We start from the raw sequence: 24668 nt of genomic DNA on the forward strand, positions 1-24668 counted from the left end.
AAGTAAGGAATGAGAAATGCGAGTTCTGCGCAAGCGCGATAATAATCCTGTGGCTCTGTTTCAGAAGTGAGCGGTCTCGGTGGCGGTGAATATCTTGTGTGTATTCCTGGCCAGCCGTGAGGCACCTTTGCCAAGATGTATGATGCGGACGAAGGTGAGTCTCTTATTAAGGAAGCTGCTTTGGAAGGGAGCCTTCACCTCTGTGGGGAACTTTGTTCCATATCATTTCTGGTTCCTAAAATTGTCCTGTCTGTTGGTTTTCTTTGTGGCATCCCAAGTAACCTACTAATTAGTAGCCTGGCTGTTTTTAATCATTTCGTCCTGTTAAAGATGGTGGGGAATCCGAAGGGTTTCGATTATACTATTGCAATTATTATTATAAGATCTAATCAGATCAGGCCGATATTGCTTCTTTGTGCTTTAAGGCTTGGAGGAGGACAGTGTAGAATAGATCCAAGGGGTGAGCAATGAATCCCATTGTTAGATATCGTAATGTAATATAAGTGAAGACGTTTGAATAAGAGCCATTGTTCAACCTCAGGTTAAACTGGATATTTTAAGTGTATTTCAGGAAAACAAGTCATCTTCAAACCCTAATATGTGAAGTGTCTTTGTTTTAATATGTAGTAATATAAAGTATACCACAGTGGTGGCGAACCTATGGCATGCGTGCCAGAGGCGGCACTCAGAGCCCTCTCCATGGGCACGCGTGCCGTCGCACCAGTCCTAGGCCTTCAGCTGGGTTTTATAAAACCTTTTCGCTTTAGGCCTCCGCCGCCCTGTGCAAAAAAAAAAAAAGATTCAGTCAGTCAATTTCAACTTCTCGCGGGGAAAAAAAAAGATCTTGCAAAGTTGGAATTGATTGAACGTTTTAGTCCCACCCAGTCTGCCGTTACCACGGCAGCCATGCCCACCCAATGGGCCACGCCTACCCAATGGGCCACACCCAGCCAATTGGCCACACCCACCCGGCACTCGGCGATGCATAAGTGCGTTTTGGGTTGCAGTTTGGACACTCAGTTTCTAAAAGGTTCGCCATCACTGGTATATCTAAATTCTTGAGTTTAGCCATGCTGCAGTTAAATGATAATGTGGCATTTTCTGTGCAGCTGTGCCTACTGGGTTGTCAGATTTCATTTTTAAAACTTCTCACACCGATATACATACCGTTTACAAAATATTAGTCCAGCTAGAAAAAAAGATATTGGGTACAAACATTCCACATAAATTATGGAATTTAGCAGTTAACATATGCTTTAATTTTTTTCAGCCACTACAGATCAGACTAGAAACAAAATCTAGCATTTATTTTCAGTTATTTAACCTTTCTGTGACTTTTAATATGTATAAGACATGATTGCTTTTGCAAATGCAGAGGTAATGGTTTGAAGATGTCCCATTGTTACATAAAATTTATTCCCAGATAACTGTAGAAGACATTTTTTACTTTTGTAAAAAGAGATTTTTTTAAATTAGAAATTAAATTATGTAATATAAAAGCAAACTCATAACTTAGTGGTAAAATACAAGGTAAATAATTTATAAAGAGATCTCAGATTCTGTTTCCATACCTCTGCTTAATATATTGAAAAGCTGTTACTGTTTGGACTTTATTACCCAGAGATTTTAGAAGTAAACATCAAAAATAATAAATTATTAACATTAAAAGTAATACTTTCTGTGCAAAGGATTAGAAAGATGCTATAGAAGTTGCTTATCTTTCCTTCCCCCCCCCTTTTTTTTTTGGTAGATATGCAATATGATGAGGATGATGATGAAATCACTCCAGATCTGTGGCAAGAAGCATGCTGGATTGTCATCAGGTAATATTTCATACTAAAAAGATAACATGTTGAATTCCCAGAATGAAACACTCTTTCTAATCCATTTACATTTTGGGAGAAGAGAAAACCACATGGACATGTTTTTTCCAGCCCAAATCAGTAGAGCAGGCAACCTAACAATGCACGTTTACTCAAAATTATTGCACAAAATTTAGGAGAAACTACTGTTAGGTGGGCTTATGCAAAATATTTGAAAAGAGTGCCTTGTGGAGTACGGGAACATATATATATTTTAAATTATTAAATCAGCTACATTTTAATAAGCTTGCCTGCTTATTATGTCCACATATACATACATTTTATCTACTTTTTGTGTTTTAAAATTATTACACAGTCATTGTTCTGAAAAAATATATGCATGGGACTATAGGCTTAATTTAGGCCAGATTGGAAAAGTGTTTCTCAATGAAGACAGTGATATTTAGCATCAAGGAGTCTGTTGATAAGGTAGCATAATACATATTTTGAAATGATAATTATAAAACAGTGATTATATACCAATGAGTATATTTTATAAATATTTTATTTAGTCCCTTTAAAGAATCGTACTTACAACATAAACATTTTACTTTGTTGGAATTTATAGAAATTGTAATGCCAATACATCTCAAAGCCATGCAGGTGGGAAAGAATGATATACATTGCTTGCATTTTGTTCTGCTTTCTATAAATCACTTTGTTTCATGTAAAATGCTGAATGCTTTCACTGTACTTTTGTTATGAAAACCTGGGCTCACTTTCAAAATTATTCTAGAGGGATTTTTAAAATGTGCATGTTTATCCAGTTAAATGATATTTTTGTTTTATTGTGCTTTTATTTTGATTCTTACATTTTCCCAGAATGCCTTTGTTAAGGACTACTGTGCCTAAATATCTTTGATTAAATGTTTATATCTTGGCAAAACAGATATAATTTTTACTATCTATTCATTATATTTGCTTGACAAAAAATACATCAGAGCAACTTAAAAAGAATTGCTGACTATAAGTTATAACTTAAAGCAGATACTAGTAAAAAATTTAGGTAGCAAGATGCATTTTTCTCTTATTTCATATAGGTGAAAATACATCTTTTTTGATTGTCTGTGCTATGATAAAGATCGAATATAAATGTTGATTGGCTCTAAAATATTTTCCAAAGCTCCTATTTTGATGAAAAAGGCCTAGTTCGACAGCAGCTGGATTCTTTTGATGAGTTCATTCAGATGTCTGTGCAAAGAATTGTAGAAGATGCCCCACCAATTGATCTACAAGCAGAAGCTCAACATGCTACCGGTGAAGTAGAAGAACCAGTAAGAAACTGTTCCGTTTTTAAAGATAGTATAAAGTACAAGTCATGATTGCCAACAGCCAATTGTTGTGTACCCTCTATATAGGAAGGTAGCATGTCAGATTGTCTGCTTCTCTTTCCAAAAGGCAATTTCTGATTTCACTTTTAGCTTTCTCTTTGATTTCTTTCTTTTCTTTATGTTAGTTTTTATCTTCCTTTTAAAACAGTGGTTCTCAACCTGTGGGTCGGGACCCCATTTGGGGTCGAACGACCATTTCACGGGGGTCACCAAACAAGGCTGTCTGCCATTTTTTCCCCCTTTTCTTCGGCCACGCCCCTGGCACCCGGTGATGTATAAGTAGTTGGGGGTCACCACAACATGGGGAACTGTATTATGGGGTCACGGCATTAGAAAGGTTGAGAACCACTGTTTTAAAAAATCTTTAATGACATTTGTATATTAGAAAACCAGATGTGATGTTTTTGTTAGACTGTCCAGTTTGGCAATATAGCTGTAACATACGTTATTACGCTTGTTGTAATTGCTAGGCCAACTTCATAGGTAACCTACCAGCAGGGGCATTATGGTGGTCCAATATTAAGATAGTCAGTGCATGTATTATTGCAGCTAGATTATTGCTACGTAAAACAGACCAACCCAGGCTAGGAAAAGGTACTTCTTGCTTCTTACTCTTAGTAGTAGTGACAGTTCAAGGAGCAACCTCCACTTATACATTCATTCCTTCAGGAGGAATGCAAGCTAATCCAAAGCAGATGATATAACCTTCCAAATTCCCAGAGAATGTAATTGGCTCTCCATAATGTTCCTTTTGGGCCAAGATTCACCTTCAGTTTCTTGATCCTCATCAGAATGTTTGCATAGCTTCTCCTCACTTTATATATTTGATAAAGGTACCGCTGGATGAGATTCCTAATTGATGCCATGCTTATGTTATTTTCAGCCACGTTATCTTTTGAAATTTGAACAAATTTATCTGTCCAAGCCTACTCATTGGGAAAGAGATGGTGCCCCTTCACCTATGATGCCAAATGAAGCCAGGCTCAGAAATCTTACGTAAGAGCTGTCTACTTCTATTATTTATTATAACATACAAGGGTTGTATAATTATTTGAAGTACTGTACAGTGGTACAAAGTAATCCTGATTATATTGGTATTTAAATTATTTGAGAAGATATTTGATTTTTAACATTTCCCCTGAAACATACTGCAAATGTTCTTCCAAAGGTATTCTGCACCACTGTACGTGGACATAACTAAGACAGTTATTAAGGAAGGAGAAGACCAGCTGCAGACACAGCATCAAAAAACATTCATCGGAAAAATTCCGATCATGCTGCGATCCACGTACTGCCTATTAAATGGTTTGACTGATCGTGATCTTTGTGAACTGAATGAATGCCCTCTTGATCCTGGAGGCTATTTTATTATTAATGGATCAGAAAAGGTAAGGTTTAGGTATATTCAAGAAGAAAGCATAATTAAGAATCTTCCATCTGCTTGCTATATCATAGCTTCAGTCCCTTTTGAACATCCATCTTTAGATTTAAATTTAGAGTATTTTTCTTAAAAGACATTATTAAAAAAGAGTATTTTTTGATTAACCATCTGATTTTCTATATTGAATTCTATCCTGAGTATTTAAAGATTGCATAATATGTGAGGAATGTATGAGTTTTTCAGCCATTCATTAAATACTGTTTTGGTTGAAACAAAAGATATTGCTTTATTATTTTTTTTAGTGGAGATTGGAACTCAGAATTCTTTGTACCATACCTGCTCTGTTATGGGTTTTTTTGCAAGTGAAAATAATCATATAAATATACATATTTACAATAATTATGTATATCATGACTTCCAGCAACTCTATGCGATTATAGTTTGAAGCGTTCCAAAAGACTATGTTTTAACAGTAAACTAGCTATTAAACAGGGTCTTTTTATGTTTGTTCATATTCTACAAACAGGTTCTGATTGCTCAAGAGAAAATGGCTACAAACACAGTATATGTGTTTGCAAAGAAAGATTCTAAATATGCATACACAGGAGAATGCCGTTCTTGCCTGGAGAACTCCTCTCGACCAACAAGTACTATATGGGTTAGCATGTTGGCCAGAGGTGGGCAGGTGAGAATTTTCAATTCATAATTTTCAATTCATAACTTAAAAATTAGGGTTTCATAAATGAACAGAGTGATCATCCTTCTGACTCTCCTGTCTATATTAGGCTTGCTTTGATTTGTCAAGGACATAAGATTTATTTCATTCTCTTTTACCTCGCCGGTCTAAATTGAAGAAGTAAAAAAATGCAGGCCAAGGTCTAAATCAGTGGTTCTCAACCTTTTTAATGCCGCGACCCCCAACCGGTCGTAAGTTGAGGACTACTCAACCGGTCGTAAGTCGAGGACTACTCAACTGGTGCAGCACCGTTTGCAGAATGGGACTTTTGGCGGGCTCATCAGGGCAGAGACAGCCTGGACAATTCCTATTGGCTTTTGAAAGCCAATAGAATTAGACTCTATTCAAGAGAGTCTATTCTATTGGCTTTCAAAAGCCAATAGAATAAAAGGGAGTAGCACAACTGAGGAAAAGGGGGAAAAAATGGTGGACTGTGTTGTTTGGCGACCTCCGTGAAATGGTCGTTCGACCCCAAATGGGGTCCCGACCCACAGGTTGAGAACCACTGGTCTAAATCCAGTCAGTTAGAAATCCTGTTGGATCTCCCAGAGTCTGTCCCCACCTTCAAGGGACAATTTTGCCTGATTGTTGTTTTTTGGGGGAGGGCAGAGTGGGAGGAGTTATCGGATACTTTAAGGCCATTTGACTCTTAGATCTCTGAAATGGGGAAAGTTACAACAATTGTGTGTGAGAGTTATCGATACCTTTGACACTTTGGATGGGCATGGACAAAACTGCACTGGTCACTTTGGTGGATACTTTGTGGTGACCTGGATGGCAGGAACCTAACTATTCTTGTCTTGCTGGACCTTATAATGATCTCAGAAGTTGTCAACTATGGTATTCTACTGAACTACCTGCAAGGATTAGAAGTTGGAGATCCTTTTTTTTTTTGCTCAATCTGAGTGCATATGTCCAAGGGATTTGACTCTGTTTGTGCGTGTTCAATTTCTTAAAATTGCAGCGCATCTTAAAATCATGAAATATTGCCTAAATACAGTTTGATAACATAGCTGTTGCATTTGTTCTAACTTTAGGGTGCAAAGAAGAGTGCGATAGGTCAACGTATTGTGGCAACTTTGCCATATATCAAGCAGGAAGTGCCCATCATTATTGTGTTCCGTGCATTAGGGTTTGTATCTGACAGAGACATCTTGGAGCATATAATTTATGACTTTGAAGATCCTGAGATGATGGAAATGGTAAAGTCCATGATTCTATATACTAATTGCTAAGTTAGCATAATGTATATTATTAGATGTGCTTTTCCTGCATTATTAAACTTGAAAGCAAATTGAATTGCATGCAATTTCTAGAGGAAGGAATCAACTGTGTCTTGGAGAATAAAAGGATGATAGTAAAGAAGAGAGAAGCAGACCTTCAGTACTTTCACTGCCATGTTGTCAATGCATATATAGAATCATGCACCAGGAGGGCGCCATGGCCAACTAAGAGAGTGGCTTAAGAGTTGGAAGTTGGACAGTTAGTGAAAAAGTCTCGTCAGGCCTCCAGAGGTGTGGAAACTTAAAGGAAGCAAGCAGTGTTGTAGTCATTCAGAAACCCTCCCCCTAACATCATATTGGTGAGAAAGAGCACTAATAAAACCTGATTGGCCAGTTTCAAGAATGAGGTCCATTGATGCCAGAATGGGCATGCAGTATGGCAGGAAATCAGATACAGCTTCCTATGGTTTAGCCTATTCCATCACAGAGAATGTATGGCTGAAGCTTGGTGTGCAAAAGGTCAGGAAGAGTTCATTCATTAGATCGTCTGTCTTCCTCATACAAACAGGAAATCAGAGGAAATGAGTTTCATGTTCTACTATAAAAAAATGGAGTGAGAGAATGCATTGTCTAGCATTCCCAGCCAGCGCGATGCTGCCTCTTTCCTGCTTCACAGCACTCTTTTGAATAGAGCGTCACGTGACTGGCCTCAATAGACATTTGGATGGCAGCTCTGGGAGGCAGCCACCTATGTTTATAAAGATTATAAACTATATAGATCTTCCTTAGACACCAACTTTGTTCACACATGGTCACAAAGAGGCTATATATCTCTTACCTGTTAGCTTCATCCCCAAGAATGGTAGTTGGACTTACTCGAAAGTATTTTTTTGGTGATAGGGAGATGGACCCTACACTCCTATTCTAGGATGCATCCTTTACCAGTTATGGTGTGCTAGAATGAAATTTAAGGGATCAGCCAAATCACATTCAGCTGAAATCAGCACATGCTATTAAAGAGAAGGGATTTTGCTTTATGGAACCAGAAGAAATCTAAATCCATACCTTCTCTAGTAGAAGAGATAGAATTAGCTCTTTCTTGTTCAGTTCATCTTCTTCATTTTATTATAAAGTATACTTTATTATTTACTATAAAGTACATTTAATTATAATTTCCTAATTTGGCTTTAGAAACCTAGAGATTACATAATGCTATCCTGATTTGTGACCATTGACAAACGTTTGCTTCACAAGGATGAACACTGGATGCGTTCCACAGGAAACTTGCTAGAACTTGTTGACTCTTGACTATTTTTGTGCATCTTCACTTAATAACGTATTTCTAGATTCCAAGAAGTTCCTTGTAAAAGGTAACTCTCCTTTTCCTTTTATGCATGCAATAGGTTAAGCCGTCTTTGGATGAAGCATTTGTCATTCAGGAACAGAACGTTGCATTGAATTTCATTGGTTCAAGAGGTGCAAAGCCCGGTGTCACTAAAGAGAAGAGAATCAAGTATGCCAAAGAAGTCTTACAGAAAGAGATGCTTCCACATGTTGGTGTCAGTGACTTCTGTGAAACAAAAAAGGCTTATTTTCTTGGGTATGTGTTAATAAAGAATACTATTCATGTAAACTTTTGTGTGTTCATATTGGGTGGGGATTATGCAGTTGAAAGCAACATGGGTAAAATGTGCCCCAGGAATGGAAGATTCATATTTGTAATATGAAGTCAGAGGTCTGTTAGAAAAAAAAAATAGTAAGAGTGGAACATCCTCTTGCTGCTTTGGGAGAGAGTATTTAAAATATACATTTATGTATGATCCAGCACATTTGTAAAGTTCATTTACTGGCTCAGTGTGATGCAATGAAATGCTGTCTTAAACTTAACTAGTGTTTTATTAATTTATTATTTATAATTTATTCAGATGCAGGGGCTCAAAGGTACAGTGGAAAGTTTCTGAATGATTTATGCTATTGGGAGGACCTCAGTATCAGCATTCCTGTTTGTCCGTTTTATTTATTATAGTTTATTGTTGATTAGTTTATTGGTGCTTCATTAGTATTTTGAAAAGGAAAATTGACCTATTTACAATATTTTTACAAGATAAATTAAAGGTTCCTGAATGATTGTACAGATATTCTGGGTTTTGTTATCTACAAAATTCCTGATCCTTCATGATTCTCAGCAGCATATTGAAGAGATTGCCTAGAAAGCAGTGAGCTTCAGTATATTTAATTGCTATGTAATGTAAAATAGTAAGGAATCTCCAAATGTGAGAATAGCGAGAGATAATGTGAAAATATCACATAAAAAGAATCAAGAGTGACTTGGTTCTGTTGAATTGTTCATCCGGCATAATTTCAAGAGTGTTGAACTAGCTGTGGCCTTATATAAGAAGTAATATCAAAGACTGCAGTAATCCTCCAAAAATGAATCACGTGATTTAAATAGAGTTGTAATAAAAAAAAGTTGAATTTCGCTAATTGCAGCTTTAAAACTGCTGGCAGCAAATGTAAATAACATGCAATGAAGTACTTCGGATGACAATTTGATTTTCTGAATAGATGATAGATTGGGCAGATTCCTTTATTAGGAGTAAATTGTTGACTTGTAATATGTACAAAATTCAGAAACCTGGACTTCTAATTTCCTGTTATCTGTGTCAATCACTGTTTCTCAGGTACATGGTTCATAGATTGTTGCTAGCAGCCTTAGGGAGACGGGAATTAGATGATAGGGATCACTACGGCAACAAGCGGCTTGACCTTGCAGGACCATTACTTGCTTTTCTCTTCAGAGGGTGAGTACATGTGGTCATTATTACTTTAGATTGTGTAAGTACACTGCACCTTTTTGAAAGGTTATGTGTAAAAATACACATATTTACATCTCTGTAAAACATCATGGCCTGTAGGGTAATCTGTAGATAAGAGATGGGTGATGGTAAATGTGAATTGAATAAAAAAAAAATGAGTGACTTATGAAAGCAGTGCAAAACATTGAGTTGGTTGACCATAGAAAATCAAACTGTGGGAAAAATATGTGAAGGAAGAATGAATGGATTAAGAGGATAGGAAAGACTGGGAATGTCATGGTTAGCTGAAATGAATGATATCCTCAAAGAGAGATAAATGCCAGGTTTAGAGAATAAAAGGCAATATATTGATAGTGCATGGAAGCAAAGATGGTTTGCAAGCATAGAATGGTATAGAAAGCTGTAATCAATAGTGTATTTGTAAACTAACATTAATTTCCTTTTCCTTTATCTCTTGCTTTAATATTTTTGCTTTTTAATCCTTTTTCTCCTTCTTCTTTGCAAAGCATTGCTTACCCTGGAAGAATAGACTAATGCATGTTTCAAGGATTGTTGACTTTATAGCCAGTAAAATCTTCATGTTGAGACCCTTTAATTTTGCGTTAACTATCAAACTAATTGAAATTATCATGATTACTGAAACACATTGCTCTTCTAGACTATTTGAAACAGTTCCCTTTCTAAATAGTGCTTGGATGATCAAGGAGATAGAAAATAGTGGAAGGCATGAAAGATTTTGCTCCTCAGCCTAGTGTTTTACTTAATTGTTTTTCCCCCCCTGAAACATAACTGTTGAACTGATTTATTTTTTTTCCAAATGCTTCATTGTACAATGTCAGGACAATCAGATTCATAATAGTATCTGAGTGCTTTAAATACTCTGGCATGGTTGAAAAGATTATTCATCTGGTATCCATCCTGAGAATGTTAGTCCCATTGCAATCTGGTTTTAACTGTAGCTAATCTTTTGCAAATAGACACTTTTTGGTTTGGTATTTTATGAGGAAGGTTATGGGGAAATACACAAAACTGCACTGATCGTTATACAATGTTTCTGTTTTCTTGAACAGAATGTTTAAGAATTTGCTGAAAGAGGTTAGAATATATGCCCAGAAATTTATTGACAGAGGCAAAGATTTTAACTTGGAGTTGGCAATTAAAACAAGGATTATATCAGATGGTTTGAAATACTCACTGGCAACTGGCAACTGGGGCGATCAGAAGAAAGCTCACCAAGCTAGAGCTGGAGTGTCACAAGTAAGTGTATTGTCTGTTGCGTGAAACAGTGTATTGTTTTAGATACTCCTGCCACTCAAATTTAGATTCTTTAAAGTTATCAGCTCAGGAGAGACATGGTTATATCACCATAATTCTTTTTAGTGAATGACAGCAATTCAAGTTCAGTGGGTTGGCTGAAATAGGAGAATGCTCATTTTATTTTCCTCATTGTTCTTTCCTAAATAAATAGGAAAAGAAACTATTTATTTACTAGCCTTGTTTGCCCCATTTTCTGCCCATCCTTCATTTTGTTCCTTCTACTTTAGCTTCTCACCTCAGGACCTCAGTATCTTAACCCTGAGCCACCCTCTTCCTCAGCCAGCAGCAGTCCTAACTCTTTGGCATTCGATTATTTATTTCCAAGTGGATCATTTATCCAAAATTTTCTTAATACAGTTACACTGTATATCTTCCTTGTGCCTCTTCCTGCCTCTTACTACTTAAAATAATCTCTTTTGTTATTGCAGTTATAGTGTATGTGTGGGAGGAATAAATGGTATTTTAATCCACAGGGGACTATTTTAAAATTCATACTTCTAGATTTCCCCATCTTTCACATTGCAGATAATGGAGGCCCTTTGATTCATTCTGACTATTTTAGGGATGCTCAAATTTGCTACAGTTTGAATCTTGTCTGGGTGAGGAAAATTAAATTTAGCTGAGGAGCTGCAGTGTTCAGAGGATAAATCCTTTAAAAAGAAAATAAAATTGCACCGTGAAAGAATTTCAGTAAACTTCCACTTGAGAGAATAATTAGATTTTGTTCTCGGTTAAAAATGCCCCTGGTATTCTTTGGTTCTTAAATTAAACTATGCTTAATTACATTAGTAAAATGTGAGTCCTCAAATTATATGTGATAAATGTTGCAAATAAAACTTATTTATTTATTAAGAAAATTTATATGGCTGCCCAGCTCACTCTTGCTGACTCCCTATCAGTGACATATTCCTCATAGTTGGTAACATAACTTTTAGAGCTTATGGCAACAAGATTTAGGTTTTGTATCTTATGAAAAGTTTAAAAATGTCCTTGATTGCATTTCTTGAGGTATTGAATCGTCTCACCTTTGCTTCTACACTTTCCCATTTGCGACGCTTAAACTCACCTATTGGAAGAGATGGTAAACTAGCAAAGCCCAGGCAGTTGCACAACACTTTGTGGGGAATGGTTTGTCCTGCTGAAACTCCAGAGGTAATGCAAAGATTGTATTTAAGTAGCTCTATATCATCAGTGAATAGAATTTTCCAAAAAAATTGGAGCTGTAAGATTTTTCCCATGTGAATTAGGCTACTTTACATAGGAAAATTTGCCTAATTTTCATAGGAAAAATTGCTGTTTAAATGATGCTTATGAAAAAATGCATGTGGAAAGTACAGCTTCCATGAAAGAGGCCTCCCCTTATTATTATCATCTTTTTCTGCAGTATTTAGTAGAGTGTCTTTTCATATTTTTAAACATCTTCTCAAGTTATAATTGGTTGTTAATGAAACCCAGTAAGTTAGTGTGAAGGATTTGTGAACTGAGTTATCTGTGAACAGCGGCAAGCACATTTTTGCTGGCCACAGGGAACATTTATGGAAGAGCTGCAATGAGTGTGGTATTAATGTAAAATAACTTAAGCTAGGGTGTTCCTTTTCTCCCACCTCTGGGAGAATCTTGCAAGATTTTTTTTTTTTTTTTTTAAAAGTGTTGGGTTTGTTATTGGGTTTTTGCCACATATTTCCTGTTTGTTTCTACAGTATCTTGAAATAGCAGGAATGTTTTAACAAACCAACAATTCAGGGCAATTATTAGAGGGTGTTCCATGAAACCTTAAAAAGGGGTTTCTCAGGTTTTGTCTTCCACCAAATGGGCCTCAGAATCCATTCTCATATAATAGTCTTGAGTCTTGTCTTAAATGATATTATAATTTCAAAAAATGCCAGAACATCTGTGCACAATAGAGCTTGCTAAGATTGAAGACTAACCCTGTGTTTGTTCTTAGGGTCATGCTGTGGGGCTTGTGAAGAATCTTGCTCTGATGGCCTATATTTCTGTGGGGTCTCAGCCATCCCCAATTCTGGAATTTTTAGAAGAATGGAGTATGGAAAACCTGGAAGAAATCTCCCCAGCAGCAATTGCAGAGTAAGAATCAATTGCAATGGAATGGAATTCCATTAGCTTCTATATGTTTCTCTCTAAAGCAGCACTCAACTGTTTCCCTTTTTTCCTTAAGTGCCACAAAAATATTTGTGAATGGTTGCTGGGTTGGAATTCACAAAGATCCAGAGCAGCTTATGAATACTCTGAGAAAACTGCGGCGGCAAATGGACATCATAGTGTCAGAGGTAAATTTTGTTGTAATTCCAGCAACCTAGAGGTGCAACCTAGACCAAAAAAGATCTGGAGACAGACAATAAAATACGTTGAGCTAGAAAAAAAGATTTGCAATTTAAATTTTATATACTTTTGAAGAATTAAAAACTGTGATTATCTCTCCAAAGGCCATGTGTAATTCAGAATGTTCACCTTGACTCTTCAGATACTGAGTTGTTTTTATCTGACATCAGGATTGGTTAATCACCATTAAAGCTAAAAGAGCACCATTTTCACAACTTGCAAAATGTCAGGAGGGCATCTGAGAACATGGTGTTTCAACACTTTGGCCTGCCTGCTAAAAATGGCTAGTTGAAAATGTTTATGAGAACTATGTCTTCTCATGCAGGTGTCCATGATCAGAGATATCAGGGAACGAGAAATTCGCATTTATACTGATGCTGGGAGGATCTGCCGCCCACTTCTAATTGTGGAAAAACAAAAATTGCTACTGAAGAAGAGGCATATTGACCAATTGAAAGAACGTGAATATAACAACTACAGGTGGGGTTACACTCAAATGTTCTCCTTTTGTGGGATTTAGTACTTGTTTTTCCTCAAAGATGCTTTTCATGGGAAAAGAAGAGAAAATTCCAGGCGTGAATTAGAAGGGTCATTAGCCAAAGAAAGTGCATAACCAGCAAGTTGAGCTCTAGAGATAATTGTGTGTGCTAAAATGTTATGTGGAAATGAGCAGGAATTAAAATAAGTGTTTGTTATTGATGATTTATACCACGGGTAGGCAACCTTGGCTCTTTCATAACTTGTGGACTTCAACTCCCAGAATTCCTGAGCCAGCCATGCTGAGGGGAAAGGGAGAGTTTCCAAGCTGAGCCATGCTGGCTCAGGAATTCTGGGAGTTGAAGTCCACAAGTCATAAATGAGCCAAGGTTGCCTACCCCTGATTTAGACTAAGGTCCAAATCATACATGAAGTGAATAAAGTCTTCCTTTTTGAGTACAGTTTTCGGAATGGGAAAAGTTTTGTCTGAAACACTTGCTAGGCATTTTCTAGAGTGATTGACTTGCTAGTACAACTCAGGTGCTACTAGGAACAATTCCTGTCACTATTTTGGAGAGTTTTCCTCTTAGATGTGGTAGAAAACAGCTGTTTGCTGATCTTGTGAAAGGTAGCTCTTTCTGTGTACCTGCTTACATTCCTCCTTGTAATTCCCCTTCATTCATCAAAGTAACAAAGGCATTTTTGAAATCTCCAGAATTACTGTGTGCTAAATATGGAAGCTGCAAAAGACAGGGAATATATGTCAGCTTCTGAATGTTACAGCACTTCCCTTTCCTATCTCTTTCCCATGTTGCATTAGAGATTCTCTTTTGACAGTCAGCTAGATAAATGGGTTCATTACAGACTCTTATGTTCAGAGTTGAGTGTGGACAATATTCAGTACACTTTATTTTTAGTGGGTTAGATGGCTAAGACAGCAAGTTTAGAGAGGGGATGAATTCTAAGGAATCAAGACATTGGTTTCTGCAGTATATGCATTAAGCAAAAACAAAACCAAACCATCAACTAATGAAGGAATGGACCAAATACTATTGTACACGAAAGGGCAAAATAGCATGCTTTACTTTTAGTTTTTCATTATACTGAATGATATGCATTTTCTTGGAACTGAGAAGCAACGGATAGAAACTAATCAAGGAGAGAAACAACCTCGAACTAAGGAGAAACTTCCTGACAGTGAGAACAATTAATCAGTGGAACAACCTGCCTCCAGAAGTGGTAAATGCTCCAACACTGGAAGTTTTTAAGAAGAAACTGGACAGCCATTTGTCCGAAATGGTATAGGGTTACTTGCCTGAGCAGGGGGTTGGACTTGATGACCTCTAACTTTATTATCCTCCTCCTCCTCCTCATTTGTCAAATTTGTTCTTAGAGCTTTGAATGTAGTTGCATTAATTAAAAAAAACAAGAAAGCAAGTTGGTTAGATTCAAAAGGGGCGTTCCTAATCCTAAAATAACTGAGATGTTTTGTTTAGCTGGCAGGATTTGGTGGCCAGTGGTGTAGTAGAATACATTGACACTCTAGAAGAGGAGACTGTTATGCTGGCTATGACTCCAGATGACTTGCAGGAGAAAGGTGTGGCATATTGTTCCACATATACACACTGTGAGATTCACCCTTCCATGATTCTAGGAGTTTGTGCATCTATTATTCCATTTCCAGATCACAATCAGGTTTGTTGGACTTTATTTTATAGTAAATTAAGAGTTTATAACTTGGTAGAATAATATTTTATTATGCGTTTAATTTGAAGGGTTTTTTTCCATTCCTAACACAATTTCTCTTTTCTTAATAGTCTCCTAGGAATACATACCAATCTGCTATGGGCAAACAAGCCATGGGAGTTTATATCACTAATTTCCATGTCCGTATGGATACATTGGCCCATGTTTTATATTATCCTCAGAAGCCCCTTGTGACCACACGTTCTATGGAATATTTGAGGTTCAGAGAGTTGCCAGCAGGTATGACTGCAAGTTGCTGATTAGTGCAAATATAATACCTTCAAGTATAAAACCTTTACCTTAGAGAAGCAATCCACTTCTTAAAGAGATATGCCAAAGTGTCTTTTTTTTGAGTTACTATAAATATTTGTGTTTCCAGAGTACTAATAATGAGTTTTCTGTGAGATGGGGGGGCTTTTTTGTGGATTTGATGATTTGATATTTGTTAATTGATGATTTAGCAATAACAGCTGTGGGATCACAATACTAGTAGTGAGAAGAGGTTTACCTTAGTAAAGAATATAAGTTTTCCCTTTCCCTTTAATCAATTAGGTTTCATTAATAGACGGAAAAGCATTAGCACCAGTATGTTTGATCACAAAGGAAAAGCTTTACAACTTTGAAATAATTCTTAGCTTGCTCCTTAAATTAGCCCTTCTCGTTCAATATATTTGGCAGAGTATAGTACTTTTTGGCATAAACTATAGCAAGGCAGAGGTCAAAACAGTAATTATTATTGCTTAAGTGCATTCTTTCTATTTCTATATCTTGTTCATATCTATCTCAGTTATTACTTGTATTTGGGTGTGCCCATTCTTATTACATTTTGCAAAGAAGGCACTGTTTGTTTTTCAATTTTAACAAGCATAAAATACTTATAAAAGTTTCAACTATGATCTAATTAGCCAGTTTTAAATTCTTAGAATGTTTATGCTCAAGATGGTCCAGTCTTTGAATATGGATAGCAAATGAGAACAGGGTTTGGAGACAATTCACAAGGACGTGGTTGAAGGAACACGTGAAACGCTAAGCAAATTCCATGCCTGCTCCACACAAAACTATCTTCTGTTGATAACACCAGGTTACTCCTTAGGAGGTCACTGGGTATGTTTATATGCTCATCCCATCATGCTGTAGAAAACAGCATATAACTAGTGAGAAATTAGAGCTTATTTGGCAATCTGTAAAGTGAAAAGAATGTGTGTATAAGATAACTGAAGTGTATTCTTGAATCTTTTACAGGCATCAACTCTATAGTCGCCATAGCTTCATATACAGGATATAATCAAGAAGACTCTGTTATCATGAACCGCTCTGCTGTTGACAGAGGTTTTTTCAGGTTTGGCTTGTTAAACATTTCACATTTTGCCACATTTCTATTTCCCTGTTAAAAGAAATATTTTGCATGCTTGTAGGAAATAGGCCACTAGCTTTGAAGCATTCTTAGTATGCTTTTTGCAGTGGTTTGTTGTATCAAATATTTCACTTCAGCGGAGTATGTTCTTTGTAGGAATTAATCATCAAGTATTTTTCTTTTCGTTTTTTGTCAGAAACTCATCTTTTTGCTCCACTTTTAGATTAAAGGTTAGTTGTGGTGGTTTTAGTCCTGTGGTGGTGAACCTATGGCACGTGTACCAAAGGTAGCATGCAGAGCCCTCACTGTGGGCACGCACACTGTCGCCCCAGTCCTAGGCCCTCAGCTGGGTTTTATAAAACCTTTTCGCTTTAGGCTTCCGCCGCCATGTGCAAAAAAAAAAAAAAAAAAAAGGTTCAATCAATTTCAACTTGCAGGGAAAAAAAGGATCTCGCAAAGTTGGAATGGATTGATTGAACTTTTTAGTCCCACCAAGGCTGCCGTTACCGCAGCCACGCCCACCCAATGGGCCATGCCCACCCAATGGGTCACGCCCACCCAATGGGCCATGCTCACCCGGCGATACATAAGTGGGTTTTGGGTTGCAATTTGGGCACTTGGTCTCTAAAAGGTTCGCCATCACTGTTTTAGTCCATAGGCTTCCAATCTCTTAACTCCAGTGGATGGTTTGTTAATGTATGTCAACATGTCATCATGTTTTGTCCTGCTGCTCAGCTGAAGAATGTTAGATCATGTCTTAACCTGAACTGAAAGAGTGCTGTCTGACGCGGAGCTGATGGTATTCCTTCTCTCTTCCATTAGATCTGTGTTCTATCGCTCTTATAAAGAACAGGAGTCCAAAAAGGGATACGACCAAGAAGAAGTGTTTGAGAAACCTAGCCGTGAAACATGCCAGGGTAAGAATAGACAGAGACCAGGAATACACCGTGAAGATGGGGACAGTAGATAACTGCTCAGTAATAGAATTTCCTAAGTTTCATATGTTTATGCTATTTGCAAAGAAGAATATGATTTTACAGGGGTTATAAATGAGTGATCCTATCTAACCTGTCATTGTCACTGATGGCAACAGAGTTATTCATATGTACCACTAGTCTAAAAAGCAGAAGTGGATTTTTCTTTCTGAATTCAGAATGGCACCGGAGTAAAAACGAAAGAGTATCATCCTTGAAATGTTATCCTATTAGAAAAGGGAACAAGCCGAAGCCCTGATCTGGAAACATGTAATAGTTTCTTCTTTTCTCAGGGATGAGGCATGCCATCTATGACAAGCTGGACGATGATGGCTTGATTGCACCTGGCGTACGCGTCTCAGGAGATGATGTCATCATTGGCAAGACAGTAACTTTGCCGGAGAATGAAGATGAACTGGAGAGCACCAATCGTCGCTACACCAAAAGGGATTGCAGCACTTTTCTACGGACCAGTGAAACTGGTATAGTTGACCAGGTCATGATTACCTTGAACCAGGAAGGATACAAGTTTTGTAAAATAAGAGTAAGTATAGGAGTCATGCAAATGTGTCTGCAAGAATAAATCCAGCATTTGTGAATAGTTGGTATAATACACTATCTTTCTTTCTTTTCTTTTTTTTTTAATCTCTCCAGGTACGGTCTGTTCGAATACCACAGATTGGAGACAAATTTGCTAGTAGACATGGTCAGAAAGGTACCTGTGGTATCCAATACAGGCAAGAGGTAAATGCCTTCAATTTTGCTTTTGATGTAGAGGGTTTCATGCTTAGATGATTGGATTTGAAATAATGTCTTGGTTTTTACATTATTTAGCACAGAGGTAGGCAACCTGGGCTCTTTTATTATGACTCGTGGACTTCAACTCCCAGAATTCCTGAGCCAGCATGGCTCAGCTTGGAAACCCTTTCCCCTCAGCATGGCTGGCTCAGGAATTCTGGGAGTTGAAGTCCACGAGTCATAAAAGAGCCAAGGTTGCCTACCCCTGATTTTTTGAAATCTGTGCTCACATGCAATCAAGCCACTTTAACAATTACATCAATTTTATTACAATCTTTAGCCAGCAAAACAGCTTAACAGTAAAATAGCAGAAAACAATGCATTTAAGTCAGTGTGGGAACTTCTTATGTGGGATGAAGTGTTCTGAATCTGTGCTTCCCCTGAAAAGGACCTATTTGAAATACTGTACCAAGGAGAGCCTTAAGATCGAGGAAAAATTCATATAAAGGAAGGGACATTGGTTTGAGGTTATTTAGGCCATGTAGGATATCGCCAGGCTTTTAAATCAGGCCTGAAATATGCCAAATGCCAATTTATTACGTTTCCTGTTCTATTCAGACTGCTGATTCCCATGTAATCCCTCTCCAATGAAAGTAAATACAAACATAAATTCTCTTCCTAATTATCCCAGTGCTGGGATGAGCAATCCAAAGGGTGAGGAATGAAGGAAAGAGGATTTAGCGTTTGCCCTTTTCTGTAGCTTCCTTGAGAGTCAAATTCTGGAAACTTTTCCTGCTCTTTGGGCTCACTCAGCTGTTTAGGATTGTATCCTTCTGATGTTATAAAGCACGGGTGTCAAACTCGCCACGTCACGTGACATGTCGTGACTTATCGCGACTCTTTATATTGCCAGCAATGGGGTGGGTGTGGCTTCAGTATGATGAAACCGGCCTGCGGGCCGCCAGTTTGACACCCCTGTTACAAAGCAAGCGTAAACTGGAGTAAAATTGTAAGCACAGTTCTGATTTAAGGACCGCTTTGCTTAAGGACTGATTTGCCAGTCTCAATTGTGGTTGCTAAACAAGAATTACCTTTGCTCATTGATAAGCCCCTCTGCAGATAAGCCAGATTCAGTTTTTGTAAGTGTATAATGGCATTTATTATTTATTTATTTATGAGGCTTATATACCGCTTTTAAGTGCAAGCACTCTCTAAGCGGTGTACACCAGTAAGCAATGTATATATATATTTACATTGCCCCCAACAATCTGGGTCCTCATTTTACCTACCCCGGAAGGATGGAAGACTGAGTCAACCTTGAGCCGGTGAGATTTGAACCGCTGACCTGCTGAACACAGTCAGCTAAAGTGGCCTGCAGTACTGCACTCTAACTGCTGCGCCACCTCAGCTCATGTAAAACTCTCAATTTATCCATGAGTATATACAGTATGGTAGATAGTGGGAAATTCATAATAAATCAAATACCTGACAGAAGAAAGAAGTTGTATAGTTTATTTTGTGACTTACATCATACAAAAAACAAAACAAAACAGCAAGGCTTAGAGATTAAGCCAACTATGATCAAGAAAAAAAAATGGTGTGATTCTGATCTGTTTTCATTTTTAGGATATGCCATTTACCTGTGAAGGTATCACTCCTGATATAATTATCAATCCCCACGCTATCCCTTCGCGAATGACCATTGGCCATTTGATTGAATGTCTTCAAGGAAAGGTAAGTCTCGCTGCTTGGAACTGAGATATTCTCCATCAGGCTTTCTTTGAGAGCTTCCAGGGGCATCTCTGTCTCTAGCCAGCCAAGGTTGAATCAGCTTGTTTTTAATCTCTTGCAAGTTGAAGCCATTTTGTTTTTAAATTAAAAAGCTAACTCTCTGACCCGTGGCATTACTCTAGAACAGTGGTTCTCAACCTTTTTAATGCCGCGACCCCCAACCGGTCGTAAGTCGAGGACTACTCAGCCGGTTGTAAGTCGAGGACTACTCAACTGGTGCAGCACCATTTGCAGAATGGGACTTTTGGCAGGCTCAGCAGGGCAGAGACAGCCTGGACAATTCCTATTGGCTTTTGAAAGCCAATAGAATTAGACTCTATTCAAGAGAGTCTATTCTATTGGCTCTCAAAAGCCAATAGAATAAAAGGGAGTAGTACAGCTAAGGAAAAGGGGGAAAAAAATGGCGGACTGCGTTGTTTGGCGACCCCTGTGAAATGGTCGTTCGACCCCAAATGGGGTCCCGACCCACAGGTTGAGAACCACTGCTCTAGAAGATGCTGGGGAAATACAACCTCTAAATTTGCATAATATGATTTAAAATCCTTTTATTGTTTAGTTTATATGTTTACTTTTTTCCTCCAAGTTACTCAGAGTAAGCACTACCTAGTCCTCATTCCTCTGACTTTAGACTTGCAGAAGCCCTTCAGTTTAAGTAAAGCGACTCTGTGAGCTCTACACTTTAACAGGAGTTAGAATATAATCTTCCCAGTTTCATTTTAGGCAATTATTATGAGGAATGTTGAAATAATTGCTAGTCTTTGCTTCCCCTTTTCCAGGTATCAGCAAATAAAGGGGAGATAGGTGATGCTACACCTTTTAATGATGCCGTCAACGTGCAGAAGATTTCAAACTTGCTCTCTGATTATGGGTATCATCTGAGAGGAAATGAGGTAATCCGATGCAAGGGCAATGATAAGTCTCATTCTGTCTGCTCCCTGCACTGATATGCTATTATAACAGGAGCAATTACTTCTTGCAGGTTCTGTACAATGGCTTTACTGGCCGCAAAATCACATCGCAGATCTTTATTGGCCCCACTTATTATCAGCGACTAAAACACATGGTAGATGATAAAATTCATTCCAGGGCAAGAGGACCTATTCAGATCCTTAACAGGCAACCTATGGAGGGTCGATCTCGGTAAGAAATAGATGCCTGCTCTTATGCTTTCCAGTTTGTCTTTATTTCAGTAAAGGATTGAAGCCATAATCCTTAGAAATCTTACTAGGAAATGCCATAAGACCAAAAATGCCAGGAGCCCAAATGGGAGTGTTAAAATATATTGTAGAGAAATAGATTGTCTTTTTTTTTCTTGGTCTGTCTTGTATTGACAATGTGCATATCTAGCACTTCTTTTGGTATATTTTGTTTTTTAAGACTTCATTTCATTAGGAGCATTTTAGTACATGAGCTGGCTTCTCCTTTAGTAGTTTCTTACATTAATTGGGGACAGGAATAATGGGCTGTCCAATTGGTAGCCCTCTAACTTGGAAAAATAAGGAAGTGGACTTGGTTTTTCTTCCCTCCCCCAGCGATGGAGGTCTTCGTTTTGGAGAGATGGAGCGAGACTGTCAGATTGCTCATGGAGCAGCGCAGTTCCTAAGGGAAAGATTGTTTGAAGCCTCAGATCCATATCAGGTTCATGTATGCAACTTGTGTGGGCTAATGGCAATAGCAAACACCCGGACCCACACCTACGAATGCAGGGGTTGTCGTAATAAGACACAGGTAAGTAAAGGCGGTAGGAAAATGCTGCCCATTCCATTTCATTCTTTTTTCTCATTCTTTTAAATTTTATCTTTGTCTCACCTTGAGGCACTTTTCCAATACTTGTCCACTCTGTGTTATGTACCATGAATCCAATATAATCAGGGTCACTGGCTGCAGGAGGGAGAGCATTCAGAAGAGTTAGGAAAATTTCTGAAATAATGCCAATGAATTTTAAAATGCTGAAATTGCTGTTGTCTTACAGTATTACAAAATGTCATTTTATTTTCCTGGCTGTAATAGTCTTTGCTTTTAAAGTGTGTCTTTAATACTTAAACTATGATGATGCCAAACTCCACTTCAGATTGACATGTAAATGTGTGTGTGTGTGTGTGTGAGTGAGTGAGAGAGGGGGGGGGACTCAGATTTCAAGCAATGTTTGGCTGGAGGTCAAGAGCAAGTTCAATGTACACTTCAATGTCCTGGAACCCCTAATACCTCAGTGGTTGCATTATCTTTAAGGTCCTTCCTTACCCAGGTAAGGGGGGAGTTGACATTGAAGAACTTAGCTTTCTTGTCTGTAGCATGCTGTACATAGAAGGCCTTCTGTCAGGCCCAAACCCAGAGAGGACATAATGAAATCCAACCAAGTTCAGTGCTCTACTTGATTACAGCTAACAGACAGAACTTTGCCAAACTAAATCTACAACCTACTAACATGCTAGTTATATCCCGAGAGATTCTACAACGTGGCTATCCTGAACTTTTTATCCCCTCCCCATCTAACTTGGGACTGTGCAGTCTCTTACTCTCTGCCTCTCTCTGGCAAAGCTCTGTGTTGCCACTCTCCTGCATTGCTCCTCCAGGTACATACTCCATCACACCTCTCCAGTGAAGCTTGACCAGTATTAAGCAGTGTCTTTCTAAGTTTTTTCACATCTCCCAACTTGTTCCCAAAGATGTTTTTATCACTGTTACTTTCACAGTCTTTGAAGCCTTTTAAAAATTATTTCACTTGCTGTCTTTATCTGAGCTCTCTAACTCCGCCTATGGGTTTTTTTTAAAGTAAAGATATAGAATGTTTCTGGAATGAAAGGTTTTTGCTAACATAGGTCGATCTCATTTTTTCAGATTTCTCTGGTGAGAATGCCATATGCCTGCAAACTACTTTTCCAAGAATTGATGTCGATGAGTATTGCACCTCGAATGCTGAGTGTGTAGTCTTCAAACAATTCGCCTGACTCTTTTCTTGAAATTCATATTGCCTGCTTTAAACTTGCTTTTTAAATGTGTTTTAAATCCCAACAGGTGTGTTTTATTGGAAGTTTTTTTTCTTCAGATTATGAATGTGTGAATTTCATGTTTTATGTAAATAGAAATAAAGTCTTTCCTGACATTTACTTAATACTTTATTGGAATTACAGCGAAAATAGTAGGAATTAAGGGACTACAAGAGCCATGGCTGATTGTGAGTTGTCCAAAAAATAAACTTGTTATAGACGAAAGGCACTGTCTTTCAATATGCAGTATATATGGTTCACCTTTTACAGTTCAGTACTTTCACCTACAGAAAAAATGAAAGTGTGCTTTAATTTAAGAAAACATGTTATTCTTGAGATGCATTCCAGAGAAATGAATTGCTATAGAAATAATCAAAGGTATTTCCTTGAAGCAAGAAAAAGAGCAGAAATAGATAACAGTTCCTTCTTCCTACACAGTTATTTCATATTCATTTAAAATCATAGATAACAAGCAAGCAAACTTTTTTTCTGTATTTGATTTCTTTTTCAAAGGCTGCTGGTAGTAGGGGACGTAAAAGGGATTCAGTGATACCACCAGATGGAGCAAAAATTTCGTTGGAGAGATGGTTTACAATAATAAATATATTAAGCCAATTGAAGCCTACAAAGATGTGAAACACTTATTTTGGTCACAAACCATGACAAAATATGCTACCAATTAATAACCCAAGCCATTTGATTTTTCTTAATCAGATCCAATAGAAGGGAGTGCTTAAGTAGACCTACGTACCTTTTCCAGGTATTTCGTTTAAGGAATTTACCACAGTAATTTTTCCAGAAGCTGTGGCTTCTCCTTTAGAGTTAGATGCGTGACATTCATATTCTCCAGCATCATCTTTGCTCAATGGAGATATCTATTGGAGTAGAAGTCATAGTTAATTGTCAAGGTTGTTGACAATATCCTTGTATCATACATGCTATGGCCTTCAGTGTTTTTTAAATAAACTTGTTAGCGATAGCAATAGCACTTAGACTTATATACTGTTTCATAGTGCTATACAGCTCTCTCTAAGTGATTTACAGAGTCAGCATATTGCCCCCAACAATCTGGGTCCTCATTTTACTGATCTCGGAAGGATGGAAGGCTGAGTCAACCTTGAGCCAGTCAGAATCAAACTCCTAGCAATAAGTTAGCCTGCAATATTGCATTTTCACCACTGCACCACCATGGCTCTGTTATGTCTCCATCATGTACTAATTCCAAAAGGAATAAGAACAGCTTCAGCAATTGCTGTTATCAGTGGAAAGCATTTGAGCGTAAAGACTACAGTATTATCAGATGCTAAGAGCTCAGCCTTATATTTACTGATCTCTCCCTGTCCCAGCTGTCTTATATGGAGTGGGGAGAAGACAGACATGATGGACCCTCTACAAACAGATAAGCAGCTCTGGACACCATTTTCATGGAGAAGTTCTCATAGAATTGAGAGTGGCAGGGATTTCTTGTCTTGATGGATGTTTCTTATATTGCATCTCTCTTATGCTGTTAGCTGGAAGGTACATAGAGATAGACATGGAAGTATATATATGAATGTATGTTTACTTGGATTCTAACAGTCTATATTCACAGTTCG

The 24668-nt window shown here is 37.8% G+C and overlaps 2 protein-coding genes across 3 annotated transcripts in view; one reads left to right on the top strand and one right to left on the bottom strand.

Moving 5' to 3' along the window:
• POLR2B (RNA polymerase II subunit B) lies at positions 1-23193 on the top strand. 2 transcript variants are annotated; one of them, XM_039345233.1, is made up of 25 exons: positions 1-154; positions 1751-1823; positions 2986-3136; positions 4077-4189; positions 4362-4581; positions 5101-5259; positions 6348-6512; positions 7937-8133; positions 9215-9334; positions 10420-10606; positions 11675-11818; positions 12612-12751; positions 12843-12954; positions 13332-13486; positions 14980-15178; positions 15301-15469; positions 16472-16568; positions 17406-17500; positions 17851-18101; positions 18212-18301; positions 19922-20029; positions 20863-20976; positions 21066-21226; positions 21619-21814; positions 22925-23193. In XM_039345233.1, the coding sequence occupies exons 1-25, from the start codon at positions 136-138 to the stop codon at positions 23012-23014; spliced, it is 3525 nt and encodes a 1174-aa protein (XP_039201167.1). In that variant the 5' UTR covers positions 1-135; the 3' UTR covers positions 23015-23193. The 2 variants fall into 2 exon arrangements, with proteins under 2 accessions (XP_039201167.1, XP_039201168.1); XM_039345234.1 differs by having other exon boundaries at positions 97-154; positions 2903-3136.
• Positions 23185-24668, bottom strand: part of IGFBP7 (insulin like growth factor binding protein 7) — a 27728-nt gene continuing 26244 nt past the window's right edge. The window contains exons 4-5 of the mRNA XM_039345235.1: positions 23825-23948; positions 23185-23357 (exon numbers count right to left, since the gene is read on the bottom strand). Coding sequence (XP_039201169.1) covers positions 23338-23357; positions 23825-23948 — 144 coding nt within the window. The 3' untranslated portion in view covers positions 23185-23337. The remainder of the gene's footprint in view (positions 23358-23824; positions 23949-24668) is intronic.

Source organism: Crotalus tigris, unplaced genomic scaffold (assembly GCF_016545835.1).
Source record: "Crotalus tigris isolate CLP2741 ecotype Arizona unplaced genomic scaffold, ASM1654583v1 scf7180000017946.1269602, whole genome shotgun sequence".
NCBI lineage: Eukaryota > Metazoa > Chordata > Lepidosauria > Squamata > Viperidae > Crotalus > Crotalus tigris.

Excerpts from the sequence above, each read along its gene's own strand:
- POLR2B (XM_039345233.1), top strand. Across the intron at positions 4,190-4,361 it reads GCCAGGCTCAGAAATCTTAC|GTATTCTGCACCACTGTACG; the intron begins GTAAGAGCTGTC and ends GTTCTTCCAAAG. Across the intron at positions 4,582-5,100 it reads TTATTAATGGATCAGAAAAG|GTTCTGATTGCTCAAGAGAA; the intron begins GTAAGGTTTAGG and ends TTCTACAAACAG.